At 44.4% G+C, this 16,241-nt stretch overlaps 1 protein-coding gene across 2 annotated transcripts in view; it reads right to left on the bottom strand.

Annotated features, from left to right (window-relative positions):
* The window catches only part of PTPN9 (protein tyrosine phosphatase non-receptor type 9), a 112,150-nt gene that overhangs the window by 9,072 nt on the left and 86,837 nt on the right, over positions 1-16,241 (bottom strand). For both annotated transcript variants that reach the window (XM_032175922.2, XM_032175923.2), the window contains exons 8-9: positions 13,938-14,031; positions 5,904-5,970 (exon numbers count right to left, since the gene is read on the bottom strand). In XM_032175922.2, the coding sequence (XP_032031813.1) occupies positions 5,904-5,970; positions 13,938-14,031 (161 nt within the window). The remainder of the gene's footprint in view (positions 1-5,903; positions 5,971-13,937; positions 14,032-16,241) is intronic.

Raw genomic sequence — 16,241 nt, 5'->3', positions numbered from 1 at the left:
GCCCGGCTAATTTTTTGTATTTTTAGTAGAGACGGGGTTTCACCGTGGTCTCGATCTCCTGACCTCGTGATCCGCCCGCCTCGGCCTCCCAAAGTGCTGGGATTACAAGCGTGAGCCACCGCGCCCGGCCCCCTAGAGATTTTTTACCTTTGAAATGTTTTTGGTTTTTATTCTTTTGCCCTCATCTTCTCCCCATCCTGTTCTTCCTGCTTGATTTCACTGACACAAAGACCACGTCATCTTCTGTCTAAGTTACTGTAACACCCTCTTAGTCTACTTTTCTGAATAGGCCTTTTTCCCTTCCAGTCTACTCTGGGAAACCCCACCAGTTTAATCTTTCTTAAAAATTACTTCATCAGAACATAGACACACCATGCTCACTTTGGCCTCTATTCTTTCGTTCAAGCTGTCTCTGTCACCTCCAATGCTATTCATTTTCTACCCATTTTCAAGTGCCGCCTCTTCCTTGAAGCTTTCTCTGACCACCTCATTCCTTGTGAAGCTTCTTCTCTTTTGCTTTTGATGGCACCGCTGGATCTATACAGGTTGATCATTTAATTTATATACTCTTCCATCCATTATTTTACTTTGTGGGAATTAATGATATCTCACTAAACATGGTCCTAAGGACAAAGGATTACAGGTGTGAGCCACTGCGCCTGGCCAAATTCTCCTTTTATAGTTAGAACCTGCACAGGGCTGAGCGCTCAGCAATAACTTTGATGATACTTGTGGGCTACCAACTCCACTTTCATCAAGACAGTAACTGGCTGGGTGCAGGGCTTACACCTGTAATCCCAACACTTTGGGAGGCCGAGGCAGGCGGAGGTCAGGAGTCCGAGACCAGCCTGGCCAACATGGTAAAACCCCGTCTCTACTAAAAATACGAAAATTAGCTGGGCATGATGGCGGGTTCCTGTAATTCCAGCTACGCGGGAGCCTGAGTTAGGAGAATTGTTTGAACCCGGGAGGCAGAGGTTGCATTGAGCTGAGATCGCACCACTGAACTCCGGCCTGGGTGACAGCAAGACTCCATCTCAAGAAAAAAAAAAAAAAAAGTAACAACTCAAGATAATTCCGTATACTTTCTGGGTGTTTCTTTCCTCTCTGCTTTCAGGAAAGCAGGGCAGTACTAATGGTTAATTTTGGTCTAGAAGTCTGCCGGTTCTACTACCATTATTGCTAAGTCTTTTAGCAAGCACTAACATGATACTGGAATATCCTCTCTGCAGAAGTGGATGATGTCAAAAGCATGTGAGATCTTAGAAATACACTAAATATCCACTAAGAGAGGATTAATTAAATTGTGACATATCAGGTGGGGTGCAGTGGCACACGCCTGTAATCCCAGCACTTTGGGAGGATGAGGTAGGCAGATCACTTGAGCCCAGGAGTTTTTTTTTTTGAGACGGAGTCTTGCTCTGTCGCCCAGGCTGGAGTGCAGTGGCGCGATCTCGGCTCACTGCAAGCTCCGCCTCCCGGGTTCACGCCATTCTCCTGCCTCAGCCTCTCCGAGTAGCTGGGACTACAGGCGCCCACCACCACGCCCGGCTAATTTTTTGTATTTTTAGTAGAGACGGGGTTTCACCGTGTTAGCCAGGATGGTCTCGATCTCCGGACCTCGTGATCCGCCCGCCTCGGCCTCCCAAAGTGCTGGGATTACAGGCTTGGGCCACCGCGCCCGGCCGAGCCCAGGAGTTTGAGACCAACCTGGGCAACATTGCAAAACCCTGTCCCTACAAAAAATACAAAAACTAGCCAGATGTAATAGCATATGCCTGTAGTCCCAGCTACTCAGGAGACTGAGGTGAGAGGATCACCTGTGTGTGCTTAGAGAGGCCAAGGCTGCATTGAGCCATGATCGTGAACCATGATCATAGCACTCTGTCATCCAGCCTAGGTGAGAGTGAGACCCTGTCTCAAAAATAAATAAATAAATAATAGCATACCATAATTTATACAGTCTATAAAGCTGGTGTTGTAAGAGCTGTATTTTTTGCTATGGAAAGGTATTCACAGATACCATTAAATGAAACAAGAGATATGAATAGAAAGAGCACATTTGGTTAAATTAAAAGTTTAGTTTTGTTTTTTTTGAGACCGAGTATCACTCTCGCCTAGGCTGGAGTGCAGTGGCGTGATCTCAGCTCACTGAAACCTCTGCCTCCCGGGTTCAAGCGATTCTCCTACCTCAGTCTCCTGAGTAGCTGGGATTACAGGTGTGCATCACTATGCTCGGCTACTTTTTGTAGTTTTAGTAGAGAGGGGGTTTCACCATGTTGGCCAGGCTGGTTTCAAATACGTGACCTCAAGTGATCTGCCCGCCTTGGCCTCCCAAAGTGCTGGGATTACAGGCTTGAGCCACCGCGCCCGGCCTGGTTAAATATTTTGTATGCCTATATCTGCATGTCTGCATAGATAAAGGTCTAGGAGGAGATGCTGTAAAATGTTACCATTATCTCTGGGTCCTAGGGTTATGAGGGATTATTTTTGTTTTCTAAATGTTCTACAATGGACATGCATTACCCTAGTATACACATCAAAAAGACAGTAAGGACACCTTTTCCACATCTCTGACCCTCAGCCTCATCCACATCCTACTCTCCTGCACCACAGCAACTCTCATATACTTCATTTTCCACATTTAGACCACTGGCAGAATTGGAGTACTGAGCAGTCAGAGCACATGGTAACTCAGTTACCAGACTCGGGCTGGGCAAACTTCTCACAGACTCAAGAGAGATACTAAGGGAAAGTTGTACTTCCCAGCTTAGACCCTTTAACAGTAGACTTCTCTCAAGAAATAAAGTCAGCAGCTGGGCGCGGTGGCTCACGCCTGTAATCCCAGCACTTTGGGAGGCCGAGGCAGGCGGATCACGAGGTCAGGAGATTGAGACCATCCTGGCTAAGGCAGTGAAATCCCGTGTCTATTAAAAATACAAAAAATTAGTTGGGCATTGTGGAGGGTGCCTGTAGCCCCAGCTACTCGAGAGGCTGAGGCAGGAGAATGGCGTGAACCTGGGAGGCGGAGCTTGCAATGAGCCGAGATTGCGCCACTGCACTCCAGCCTGGGCGACACAGTGAGACTCCGCCTCAAAAAAAAAAAAAAGAAAAAAGAAAGAAAGTCAGTAGTTTATACTAACATAGGTGAAACAATCCACTGACTTGGCTTAAAAACTTCTGAACCAAACAAACATGGGTTCAAACCCTGTTTCTGCCACTTACTAGCTGCATGGTCCAAAGTCACGTAAACTTTTGGGTTTCAGTTTGCTCATCTATAAATTAATATACCTCCCTTGCAGAGTCTCTATAATAATTAGATAGCATTTATGCATCTGATATATAATAGGTCTTCTCAATAGATGACATCATTAATAGAAATATAAGCCAGGTGCAGTGGCTGATGCTTGTAATCCCAGCACTTTGGGAGGCCGAGGTAGGCAGATTGCTTCAGGCCGGGAGTTCGAGACCAGCCTGGGCAACATGGCGAAACCCTGTCTCTACCAAAAATACAAAAATTAGCCAGGCACAGTGGCAGGTGCCTGTAATCCCAGCTACTTGGGAGGCTGAGGCAGGAGAATCGCTTGAGCCCTGGAAGTGGAAGGTGCAGTGAGCCAAGATCATGTCACTGCACTCCAGCCTGGGCGACAGAGTGAAACTCCATCTCAAAAGTTAATTAATTAATTAATTAAAAATAAAGAAGTTGCAGACATTATATTTTATTCCTAAATACTTGAGCACTTATTAGGAAAACAAGGACATCCTCCTATAGAACAATACCATTACCACCTTAAGCATATATTAAACATGGATACAATGTTGGCTAATAAAACGTCTCCAATTGTCTCAATAGTTTGTCTTCAATAGATTTTTTTTCTCCCAGTTAAGGATCTAATCACAGATACTCTTTTTTTTTTTGAGACAGAGCCTTGCTGTGTCACTCAGGCTGGAGTGCAATGGCACAGTCTCGGTCCACTGCAACCTCTGCCTCCCAGGTTCAAGCAATTCTCCTGCCTCATCCTCCCGAGTAGCTGGGACTACAGGCACCCACCGCCACACCCAGCTAATTTTTGTTTAGTAGAGACGGAGTTTCACCATATTGGCCAAGCTGGTTTGGAATTCCTGACCTTGTGATCTGCCTGCCTTGGCCTCCCAAAGTGCTGGGATTACAGGCATGAACCACCACGCCTGGCCAATCCTCTTCTTTTTTTCTTTTTGAGTGCAATCTCGGCTCACTGCAACCTCTGCCTCCTGGGTTCAAGAGATTCTTCTGCCTCAGCCTCCCGAGTAGCTGGGATTACAGGCATGTGCCACCACGCCCGGCTAATTTTGTATTTTTAGTAGAAACATGGTTTCTCCATGTTGGTCAGGCTGGTCTCGAACTTACGAGCTCAGGTGATCCACCTGCCTTGGCCTCCCAAAGTGCTGGGATTACAGGTGTGAGCCATTGCGACCGGCCCGTTTATTTATTTATTTTTGAGACAGGATCTCGCTGTGTCAGCCAGGCTGGAGTGCAGTGGCGCGATCTCGGCTCAAAGCAACCTCTGCTTCCTGGGCTCAAGTGATACTCCCACCTCAGCCTCCCAAAGTACTGGGGTTACAGGCGTGAGCCACTGTGCCCGGCCATGGTTCTCTTTAGTCTCCCTTTAATCTAGAACAGTTCTCTTTTTGTTTTTTATGGCATTAACTTTGGAGAGTCTGAGCCAGTTTTCTTATAGTATGTCCCACAATCTGGATTGTTTCCCATGACTAGATTCAGATTTTAAAACTGGCAATACACAACACAATGCAGGTGATATTCATTTCTCAATGCATCATATCAGGAGGTGTACATAATGTCCCTTTGTCCTTTACTGGTGATACTAAGTTTGATCACTTGATTAAGGAGGTATCCACCATATCTTGCTTTGCAGTGGTCAAAGGGCCTTACGCCCATTTGATGGTCTGTTGTCTTTCTGTGTTATGATTTCCTCCTACCATCTTTGAAAGTGACACGATATTCTTGAGATGGAGAGGCCAGGTCAGGAAGAATACTAGGATCATAGGAACATTTATAGAAACTCCATCTGAAATCCTCCTAGAGGCCGGGCATGGTGGCTCACGCCTGTAATCCCAACACTTTGGGAGGCCGAGGCGGGCAGATCACGAGGTCAGGAGTTCGAGACCAGCCTGTCCAACATGGTGAAACCCAGTCTCTACTAAAAATACAAAAATTAGCAGGGCATGGTGGCACACACCTGTAGTTCCAGCTACTCGGGAGGCTGAGGCAGGAGAATCACTTGAACCTGGGAGGTGGAGGTTGCAGTGAGCTGAGGTCATGCCACTGCACTCTAGCCTGGGCGACACAGCAAGACTCCATTTCAAAAGAGAAAATAAAATGAGAAATCCTCCTAGAGCTCAGTGTTTCACTGTCAGACTTATTAGCACATACTATCTATGTCAGAACATTTGCTGGAGTGCTCTGTGATGGTATAGGAACCAGCCTAGGCCTATTAGGACAGTAATACTCATTCCTAGATTGGACTCAATCTCTGGGAAGTCCACTGCTATTCTTGGCCTCTCACTAGACAGGAAGAGCATGAAGAGCTCACTGGCTAATGAAGTTTGATGCCCTACACCCTTGCCAATACGAAGAAATAGCCCCAAAACTTGCAGGCAGTAGTGTTATGTGTTCAAATCTCCAGTTTATCTCTATGTGGTGAGTTTCCAGGCACACCTGGTACAGAAACCCCAAACTACTTATCTGCTTTTCTCAACCACCACCAATCTTTATAAAAGGCCAGGATCTAGTGGCCAAAACCTCCACTCAAGTTACCATTCGTTTAAAAATTATGCTATCATTTGGCACAAGGAATCATAAGTAGATGGCACAAAATCAACATGGGAGGGACGGACCAGCTTACCTTGTGTGCCAATGTAAGCATTCTTCTGCTTGTAGCCATCCATGAAACTGGCATTGATGTAGTCTGTCTAATGATAAAAAGGAGACATCACTATAGCTACACAGAATATACCATTTGGGTCATAAAATTATGTACTCAGTAAGTAAAACCCAAGGTGTGAATATTCTCTTCTTGTTGAGCAGAAAATGAGGAGTGAAATGGCCAGCTCAAACCCTCACTTCAATAAATGGTGCTGGGACAAGTAGATATCTACATGCATAAAAATCAAGCTGACTCCTTCCTCACACCGTAAAACTGACTCAAAATGGATCACAGACCAAATATAAGGGATTAAAACTATTAAAACTCTCAGAATAAAATATAAGAGCAAATCTTTGTGACCTTGGGTTAGGCAAAGCCTTCACAGATATGACACCAAAGGCGTAAGTGACAAAAGAAAAGAGATAAATTGGACTATATTAAAATCAAAAACTTATGCCAGGCGCAGTGGCTTAGGCCTGTAATCCCAGCACTTTGGGAGGCCAAGGAGGGCGGATCACAAGGTCAGGAGATTGAGACCATCCTGGCTAACACGGTGAAACCCCGTCTCTACTAAAAATACAAAAAAATAGCTGGGCGTGGTGGTAGGCGCCTGTAGTCCCAGCTACACAGGAGGCTGAGGCAAGAGAATGGCATAAACCTGGGAGGTGGAGCTTGCAGTGAGCCGAGATCGTGCCACTGCACTCCAGCCTGGGTGACAGAGCAAGACTCTGTCTCAAAAAAAAAAAAAAAAAAAATCATTCATCATTAGCCATCATGGAAATGCAAATCCATACCACAAGATACTAATTTATACCCACTAGGATGGCTACAGATATCAAAGATAGATAATACTGTTGGCAAGGATGTGGAAAAACTGAAACCCTCATACATGTGTAAACCCTCCTTATACATTGCTAGTGGTAATGTAAAATGCTGTAGTTACTTTAGAAAACAGTCTGGTTATTCCTCAAAAGATTAAACAGTTACCATATGACCCAGCAATTCCATTCCTTAGCAAAATAACATACGTCCACACAAAAAACTTATACATAAATATCCATAGCAGCATTATTCATAATAGCCAAAAATGGAAACAACTCAAATGTTCTTCAACTGATAAATGAATAAAAGTGGTATATCCATACAATGGAATATTATTTGGCAGTAAAAAGGAGTGATGTGATGATACATGCTATGACATGGATGGACCTAGAAAACATTACGCTAAATGATAGAAGCCAGACACAAAAAGCTACATAGTCTAGGATTCTCTTTGTATGAGATCCCTAGAACAGGCAAATCTATGGAGATAGGAAATAAATCAGGGTGGGTTAGAGGGAAATAGGTAGTGACTGCCAAGGGTGTGAGGTTTCTTTGGGAAATGAAAAAAATGTTCTAAAGTTGATTGTGGTGATGGTTGCCTAACTCTGTGAATATACTAATAGCCATTGACTTACATACTTTAAATAGGTAAATTGTATGGTATGTGAACTGTTGGAGGCCGAAAGAATGAGGGTCATGATCAACTCAGTATACCACTGGAGGCTACATGAGCAAAAAGCAAACTGTTCTATGAAAGCAGGATGTTGGCAAACTGACAAATTGCGTCTGCTGCCCAGAAGGAATGCTGAGGGCAGTCACGCCCCAGGCACAAGTGTTTCTTGTGGTTAGGCACATCTGAAGCCTGTTAGCAATAATGTGTACCTGTGATCAATTAAGCAGCTGACCAATTGTTACCTCCTCCTCCCTGCTCTTGCTACCCAATAAATACGAAGGGCTGTAGAAGCTCAGGGCTGCCTTTGCTCACTAGAAGCAGGGAGTTCTCTTCTTCTTCCCCATGTTACCCTTCCTTTAGAATAGTTATTTTTGTCTTAAGTTTTCATTTCCCTGTTAGTCCCCCTTCATTCAGTCTCCTAATGACGGTCTCAAGCAATAACAGTAGTAACTGCCCTAGTGACATCTCAAGCAATAATTGTGGCAGTCTGGCAGAGTGAACTATATAACTCAATAGAAACTGTTATTTACAAGAAAAGGGTCCATCAGGACTTGCAACACTGTAGCACAGGACCAAATGAGAGGCAAGGCAAGCAAGTAGGAACATTTGGTCCGTCCTGCCACACACAAAAGGCAAAATATGAATGGAGAAGAAATAAAGCTACATCTCATACTTAGGACCATCAACAGGACAGGCCAAACACCTGGACTCCATTACTACCTGAATTAATGCAAAGCAACTTCCAGTCAAATTCAAAGGCATCTCAATGAACAGCTCCTGACTACGTCTCTTCCAGGGTATTCTCCCACCTCCTAATGTCCTCAGTCTTAATTACTTCAACATCATTTTTTATTAATACCTACTCACAAGATCCTTTGATCCAGGCTGATAAAAGAGAAACATCAATCAGCTGCAGTTTTATGTTATAGTATAACTAGTTGAGAGTTGAATGGATGGAGGCAGTGGAATGGATAAGGGAAGGTGTGAAGGGTTACAGAAGGACAAAAGAAAAGTTTCAATAGAAAACTAGGGAAAACTCATAACCCACTGCACTACAGAGAGGTCAGACTGACTCTTTCCTCAACCTATCACTCATTCTCCTGTGGGTCCTATCACTGGGAGGGCAGTTTGAACTGTCAGTATCCCATAGCTAACCTCCTAAGATATCTCCACGTCATGGTCAAACCCGTGTTACTTGGATTTGTGTTCATTAGCCAGTCAGTCTACCAATTTATCACTCTACTACTTATTTAGTCAAGAGTTTCCTCCTTAGAAACTGTTTCTTTGACTAAATAAATAGTGGAGTGATAAACTCGGAGTTTTCCCTCCCATAGCAGCTAGTATTGACCTCGTATGATTACTGTCCTACCCTGACTCAGACAACTACACTGAGCTAATAGACTACCTGCAGCAGACCCAGCATGCTAAAAGCCTCACTCACTTCCAAACAGGCTTCTCAATCCAGGGTGCACCCAGTCAGCCAAAGCCCATCCTCTACTCAACCTGGCACATACAAATGGTATACCCGCTCGAGGACCAAGGGGAGAAGGTATGGAAAAGTACAAAAGATTTACCTGGTATATGCCAGTCAGCATTAGTAAGTACATAAGGAGGAACTAACTTCATGCTTTGAAAAGAATTGTCACTTCTTTAAAGACATTATTTCTTTATAACTAAGAATTACCAGCTTTAGCACTGGTCTCTGAGCTGATTTTTAATTCCCAGGGAATTAAAATTTTTAATTTCAGCAACTTCAGAAGAATCATTGGATATTAAAACTGAAGGCCAGGCGCAGTGGCTCACACCTGTAATCCCAACACTTTGGGAGGCCGAGGCAGGCGGATCACGAGGTCAGGAGATCGAGACCATCCTGGCTAACATGGTGAAACCCCATCTCTACTAAAAATACAAAAAATTAGCCAGGTGTGGTGGCGGGCGCCTGTAGTTCCAGCTACTCGGGAGGCTGAGGCAGGAGAATGGCGTGAACCCGGGAAGCAGAGGTTGCAGTGAGCCGAGATCGCACCACTGCACTCCAGCCTGGGTGACAAAGCGAGACTCCATCTCAAAAAAAAAAAAAAAAAAAAAAAACTGAAAATGACCCAGAGACAAGGTATACACTTGTGGGCAAATTGAAATAGCAGGAAGAACAAACCCAGCACACTATGTTATGAGCCATTGCTATAGACTGATCATTTGTGTCCCCCATAACTTCAAATGTGTACATCCCAACCCCAGACCCTCAATGTAATGGTATTAGGAGATGGGGCCTTTAGACAGGTGATTAGGTGATTAGGACCATGAGGACAGAGCTCTCACAAATGGGATTAGTACCCTTATAAGACAGAAGAGTTCTGAAGTGCTCCCTCACCCCTTCCCCTTCTGCCATGTGAGGATGCAACGAGTAGACAGTGGTCTATGAACCAAGAAAGGGGCCCTCACCAGACCCCAAATCTGCCAGCACGTTGATCTTGGACTTCCCAGACTCCACAATAGTGGAGAAATAAATTTCTGTTGTTTATAAGCCATCCTGCATGTGGTATTTTTGTTACAGCAGCCCAAACAGATTAAGGCAGCCATGTTCAACAGAAACTGGGACTAACAGCTTTAAAATTCCAGAAGCAAATCAAGTAAACAATTCACTAAAAAACCTGAATCCTCCAAATAACAAGGTATTGTATACTTGAAAATTGTGGACAGCATATTTTAAGTGTTTTCACCACAAAACAACGTAAATATGTGAAGTAATGCATATGTGTTTTTTTGTTTTTTTTTTTTGAGACAGAGTCTTTGCTTTGTCGCCCAGGCTGGAGTGCACTGGTGGGATCTCGGCTTACTGCAAGCTCTGCCTCCTGGGTTCATGCCATTCTCCTGCCTCAGCCTCCCAAGTAGCTGGGACTACAGGCGCCCACCACCACACCTGGCTAATTTTTTGTATTCTTTAGTAGAGACGGGGTTTCACCGTGTTAGCCAGGATGGTCTCTATCTCCTGACCTCGTGATCTGCCCGCCTCGGCCTCCCAAAGTGCTGGGATTACAGGTGTGAGCCACTGTGCCCAGCGAAGTAATGCATATATTAACTAGCTTGACTTAGTGTCTCTGCAATGCATACATATTTTAAAATATTATATTGTGTACCATAAATATATACAATTTCTATCAATTAAAATTTAAAAACAGCTAAATGTCAGGAAACAGAATGGAAAAATAGCCCCATAGGTGGAAATTCCATGAGAGTGTTAAGTCCCCAAAGCTAAGTAAATAACTTTTTTTTTGCTTTTGGCTCGCAAAGTAAGTAATGTCAAAAAAACTAAAAACTAAAATCAAAATAAAACCAAAAAAAGCCTAAATACTCCATTTACTATAAAAATAAAGCCTCCGCTAATGTTTCAGTAAGGAGAAGGACTACAAATCATACAATGATCTTCATATTAACCACAGGATGACTAGAAGAGTCTCCCGGTACACTAAGATTCACTCATTCACAAATATGCCCTGAGTGTCTGATATGTGGCAGGCACTGTTTTAGCTACTGGAAACAAGGAAGTCAACAAAACGGATAAATACAGATATCTCTGACTCCACAGCCCCAACTCAACCGCTGTACTCCACTCCTTCAGGGCATATACGATGATGATCTCAGCAGTACTGATGAATTTACCCTCCAGCCAGCCAGTCTCTTAGCTCAAATGCTCCTGCAGGAAAATCTTCTCCAAGGGTCCTGGATAGGACTGTGAGTGAATTCAGTTTATGTGCTTGAAACAATAGGGACAAGAGAGTTGGAAACCATGATCCTGGGGTCCCAACCCACATATCATATGTGCCCAAATACAAGGCAATAAGTTTTCCAAAAATTATTCCCCAGAAAGAGAAGGGATATAACAAGTCCTTATAATGTGTGTCATGTTAAAGAGGTACTATTTAAATTACTTTATGTTGCCGGTGCAGTGGCTCACACCTGTAATCCCAGCACTTTGGGAGGCCGAGGCAGGCGGATCACCCCAGGTCAGGAGTTCAAGACCAGCCTGACCAAAATGATGAAACCCCGTATCTACTAAAAATACAAAAATTAGCTGGGCATGGTGGCATGCACCTGTAATCCCAGCTACTCGGGAGGCTGAGATAGGAGAATCGCTTAAACCCAGGAGGTGGAGGGTGCAGTGAGCTGAGATCGCACCATTGCACTCCAGCCTGGACAACAAGAGCGAAACTCTGTCTCAAAATAAATAAATAAATAAAAATAAAATAACTTTACTTTGAACAACCTCAGTCAATACTGGGTTTTTTTCTTTATGAGATCACCTAACAAAATTGGGTTTTTTAGAGATATCACCTAATAAAATTGTTATATCAGAAGGGAAAAAAAGGAAGATAATAATAATTTAGTCATTCATCTCAAAATTCTAAGGTTGGATGTTGCTGTAAACAAGTTATATTAAAAAGGAATTATGGCCAGGCACACCAGCTCGTGCCTGTAATTCCAGCACTTTGGGAGGCCAAGGTGAGAGGATTGCTTGAGCCCAGGAGGAACTTAGGCAACAAAGCGAGACCCTAGCTCTACAAAAATGAAATAAAAAAAAAATCAGCCATGTGTAATGGCGTGTGCCTGTAGTCTCAGCTACTTAGGAGACAGAGGTGGGAGGATCGCTTGAGCCCAGGAGTTCAAGGGTGCAGTGAGCTATGATCAAGTCACTGCACTCTAGCCTGGGTGACAGAGTGAGACCCTGTCTCAATTTTTTGTTTTTTAAGGATTTTACAAAGGAATAAGTGAATGAATCATATTATAGGGGATGCATAAGATGCATGACAAATTAAAAAACCAACTTGTCCTGGCTGGGTGTCGTGGCTCATGCCTGTAATCCCAGCCCTTTGGGAGGCCAAGGAGGGTGGATCACGAGGTCAGGAGATTGAGACCATCCTGGCTAACATGGTGAAACCTCGTCTCTACTAAAAATACAAAAAATTAGCTGGGCGTGGTGGTGGACACCTGTAGTCCCAGCTACTCGGGAGGCTGAGGCAGGAGAATGGTGTGAACCTGGGAGGCGGAGCTTGCAGTGAGCCAAGATCGCGCCACTGCACTCCAGCCTGGGGGACAGAGTGAGACTCTGTCTCAAAAAAAAAAAAAAAAAAAAAAAAGACGACCGCCCCACACCCCCCCCCCCGGGGGGGAAAAGGGAGACACCGTTTAAAAAAAAAAAAAAAAAAAAAAAAAAAACTTGTCCTAATGTTACCCTAACAGATTTTCCTGGTTTAGGGTAAAATTTCCAGTCAAAATGCCACACACTTAAAAGTAAATAAAGATGCTGTACTCTGGAAAACCTTGTTAGACTGACTCAAAAAGTGGCCTGTAATTCCAGCACTTAGGGAGGCTGAGGCAAGAGGATTGTTTGAGCACAAGAGTTCAAGACCAGACTGGGCGGCCGGGCGCGGTGGCTCACGCTTGTAATCCCAGCACTTTGGGAGGCCGAGGCGGGCGGATCATGAGGTCAGAAGATCGAGACCACGGTGAAACCCCGTCTCTACTAAAAATACAAAGAATTAGCCGGGCGTGGTGGCGGGCGCCTGTAGTCCCAGCTACTCGGAGAGGCTGAGGCAGGAGAATGGCGTGAACCCCGGAGGCAGAGCTTGCAGTGAGCCGAGATTGCGCCACTGCACTCCAGCCTGGGTGACAGAGCAAGACTCCGTCTCAAAAAAAAAAAAAAAGACCAGACTGGGCAACATAGTGAGAACTTGTCTCTACAAAAGTATTTAAAAATTAGCCATGTATGTGGCACGTGCCTGTGGTCTCAGCTACTTGGAAGGCTGAGGTACAAGAATCGCTTGAGCCCAGGAGGTCAAGATTGCAGTGAGCTGTGATCACTGTACCTAGCCTGGGCAATAAAGCAAGACCCTGTCTTGAGGGAGAAAAAAAAAAGTAGCTCAAATGTGACAAAGACACTAAAGTTAAAGGTGTATGTAAAGTGTTTGAATAAAATGTTCATTAAATATCTCTGTTAATAGATTACATATGAGGTTTTTAACATGTAGATATAATCAAATTAATATATTGAATAATATAGTCATTTGACCATTTCATCTCTATCCCTAGACATTTATGTATACACAAGTTGTCCACAATTTCCTCAGATACAGATGGAGAAATCAGAGGTCACTTACAATCAAGGTTGCTTTGTATTGATGCATATATACTCACCAAAGGAATTGGACTATATGACCATGACTTTACAACTAAGAAGTAAAACGATAAATAATTTAACATCTATGAAGCACCTACAATACATCAGACCTTGCACTATCAGCATTCACATAAAGAATTTCATTTAATTTCCACTCAATAACGTGAGATGGGCATTTGAGGACTTGCCTATGGTCACAGACTAGTATGTAGCAAAATATAAACTCAAACCTAATCTCTCTGGCCTCGGAGTCTATTTTCATTCTACCGAAGTATTAGTAAGCTTCACTTTGGAAGAAGCTCAATTTCCCCCAGTGCACCTAAAAAGATTACATTTATCTGTCTACCTGAGTATGGCCACTTCGCTTTGTTAGCTTCACTCTAGTTTGGTCCAGGCAGGGTACATCCCCATAACGGTTTTTCTCTAGGTTTCCTGGAGACCTGAAGGAAATGAAACAAACAACCAAGAATAAAGAAAAAGTGGGGACAGTATGTATGTACAAAGTCTGACCATGCAAAAGGGGTGTCAATTACTCTTAGGGGTGGAGACATGGAAGCTTTTCAATTTCTAACCCATACAGTTCCATATCATTTAACATTTTTTGTGGTAAGTACATACTACTTCTAAAAGTAAACATATCTCCATTCAAAAGAGAGGGAGACCAGGCATGGTGGCTCACACCTGTAGTCGCAGCACTTTGGGAGGCTGGAGGACTGCTTGAGGTCAGGAGTTCGTGAGCAGTCTGGGAAATGTAATGACAGCTTATCTCTTTTTTTTTTTTTTTGAGACAGAGTCTCGCTCTGTTGCCCAGGCTGGAGTGCAGTAGCGTGATCTCGACTCACTGCAAGCTCCACCTCCTGGGTTCACGCCATTCTCCTGCTTCAGCCTCCCGAGTAGCTCGGACTACAGGCTCCCGCCACCACGCCCAGCTAATTTTTTTTGTATTTTTAGTAGAGACGGGGTTTCACCATGTTAGCCAGGATGGTCTTGATCTCCTGAGCTCATGATCCGCCCGCCTAGGCCTCCCAAAGTGTTGGGATTACAGGCATGAGCCACCGCGCCCAGCCTAATGAGAGCTTATCTCTAGAGAGAAGTCAAAAAATTATCCGGGCATCATGGCACACACCTGTACTCCTAGCTACTTGGGAGTCTAAGGTGGGAGGACCGCTTCCGCCCAGGAAGTCAAGGCTGCAGTGAGCTATGACAGTGCCACTGCACACCAGCCTGGGTGACGGAGAGAAACCCTGACTTAAAAGAGAAGCTGGGCATGGTGGCTCATGCCTGTAATCCCAGCACTTTGGGAAGCCAAGGCAGGTGGATCACCTGGGGTCAGGGTTTCAAGACCAGACTGGCCAAGATGATAAAACCCCGCCTCTACTAAAAATACAAAAATTAGCCAGGTGTGATGGCACACACCTGTAATCCCAGCTACTCAGGAGGCTGAGCCAGGAGAATCGCTTGAACCTGGGAGGTGGAGGATGCAGAGAGCCAACATCGCACCACTGCACTCCAGCCTGGGTGACAAAGCAAGACTTTATCTAAAAAAAAAATAATTAATTAATTAATTAAATTTAAAAAGAGACAGAAAGAGTGGGGATGGGAGTCCCAAATGGCCAAGGCAGAAATTGGTACTAAGAAGTGGGGTGCTGCTGTAACAAATAACTAAAAATGTGGAAGCAGCTTTGGAACTGGGTAATGGACAGAGCTGATAGAATTTGGAAGTACATGCAGAAAAAGCCTATGTTGCCATAAACAGGCATAAAAGGCAATTCTAGTAAGGGCTCAGAAAAAGGAGAACTGTAGAGAAAGCCTCAATCTTCTTAGAGATTACCTAAGTGATACTGATCAGAAAACTGGTAGAAATATGGGTGGTAAAATCCATTTTGATGATGTCTCAGACAGAGATGAGGAGCACATTAGTAAAGAGAGGGAGAGAAGGGGAGAGAAATGGGGTATACCACCAAAAAAACTCTAGCTGCAGATAAAAATTTCTACTACTTATTTGTCAGAAGATGTTCAAACCAAATCTCTTCAATTCCAATTTCATTTTCTTTTTGAGACAGGGTCATAAAGGTCTCCAGGGTCGGCTGGGCGCGGTGGCTCAAGCCTGTAATCCCAGCACTTTGGGAGGCCGAGGCGGGCGGATCACAAGGTCAGGAGATCGAGACACCATCCTGGCTAACACGGTGAAACCCCATCTCTACTAAAAATACAAAAAAATTAGCCGGGCGTGGTGGTGGGCGCCTGTAGTCCCAGCTACTCGGGAGGCTGAGGCAGGAGAATGGCGTGAACCCGGGAGGCGGAGCTTGCAGTGAGCCGAGATTGTGCCACTGCACTCTAGCCTGGGGGACAGAGCAAGACTCCGTGGTCCCAGGTCACCAGGTGAGACCAGGGCTAAACACTCACTGGCAACTTCCTCCCAGGAGTAGCTGGGACTACAGATGCACACCACCACGCCCAGCGAATTTTTAAATTTTTTGTAGAGAAAGGGTTTTGCCACATTGCCCAGGCTGGTCTCAAACTCTTGGGCTCAAGCAATCCTCCCGCCTCAGCCTCCCAAAGTGCTGGGATTATAGGTGTGAGTCACCAAGCCTGACCTTAAATGCCAGTTTAACATGGTAGGTTGATAACACATATTGACTCCACTCCA

Source organism: Hylobates moloch, unplaced genomic scaffold (assembly GCF_009828535.3).
Source record: "Hylobates moloch isolate HMO894 unplaced genomic scaffold, HMol_V3 SCAFFOLD_14, whole genome shotgun sequence".
Taxonomy (NCBI): Eukaryota; Metazoa; Chordata; class Mammalia; order Primates; family Hylobatidae; genus Hylobates; species Hylobates moloch.
This window is presented reverse-complemented; position numbering and strand designations above follow the sequence as displayed.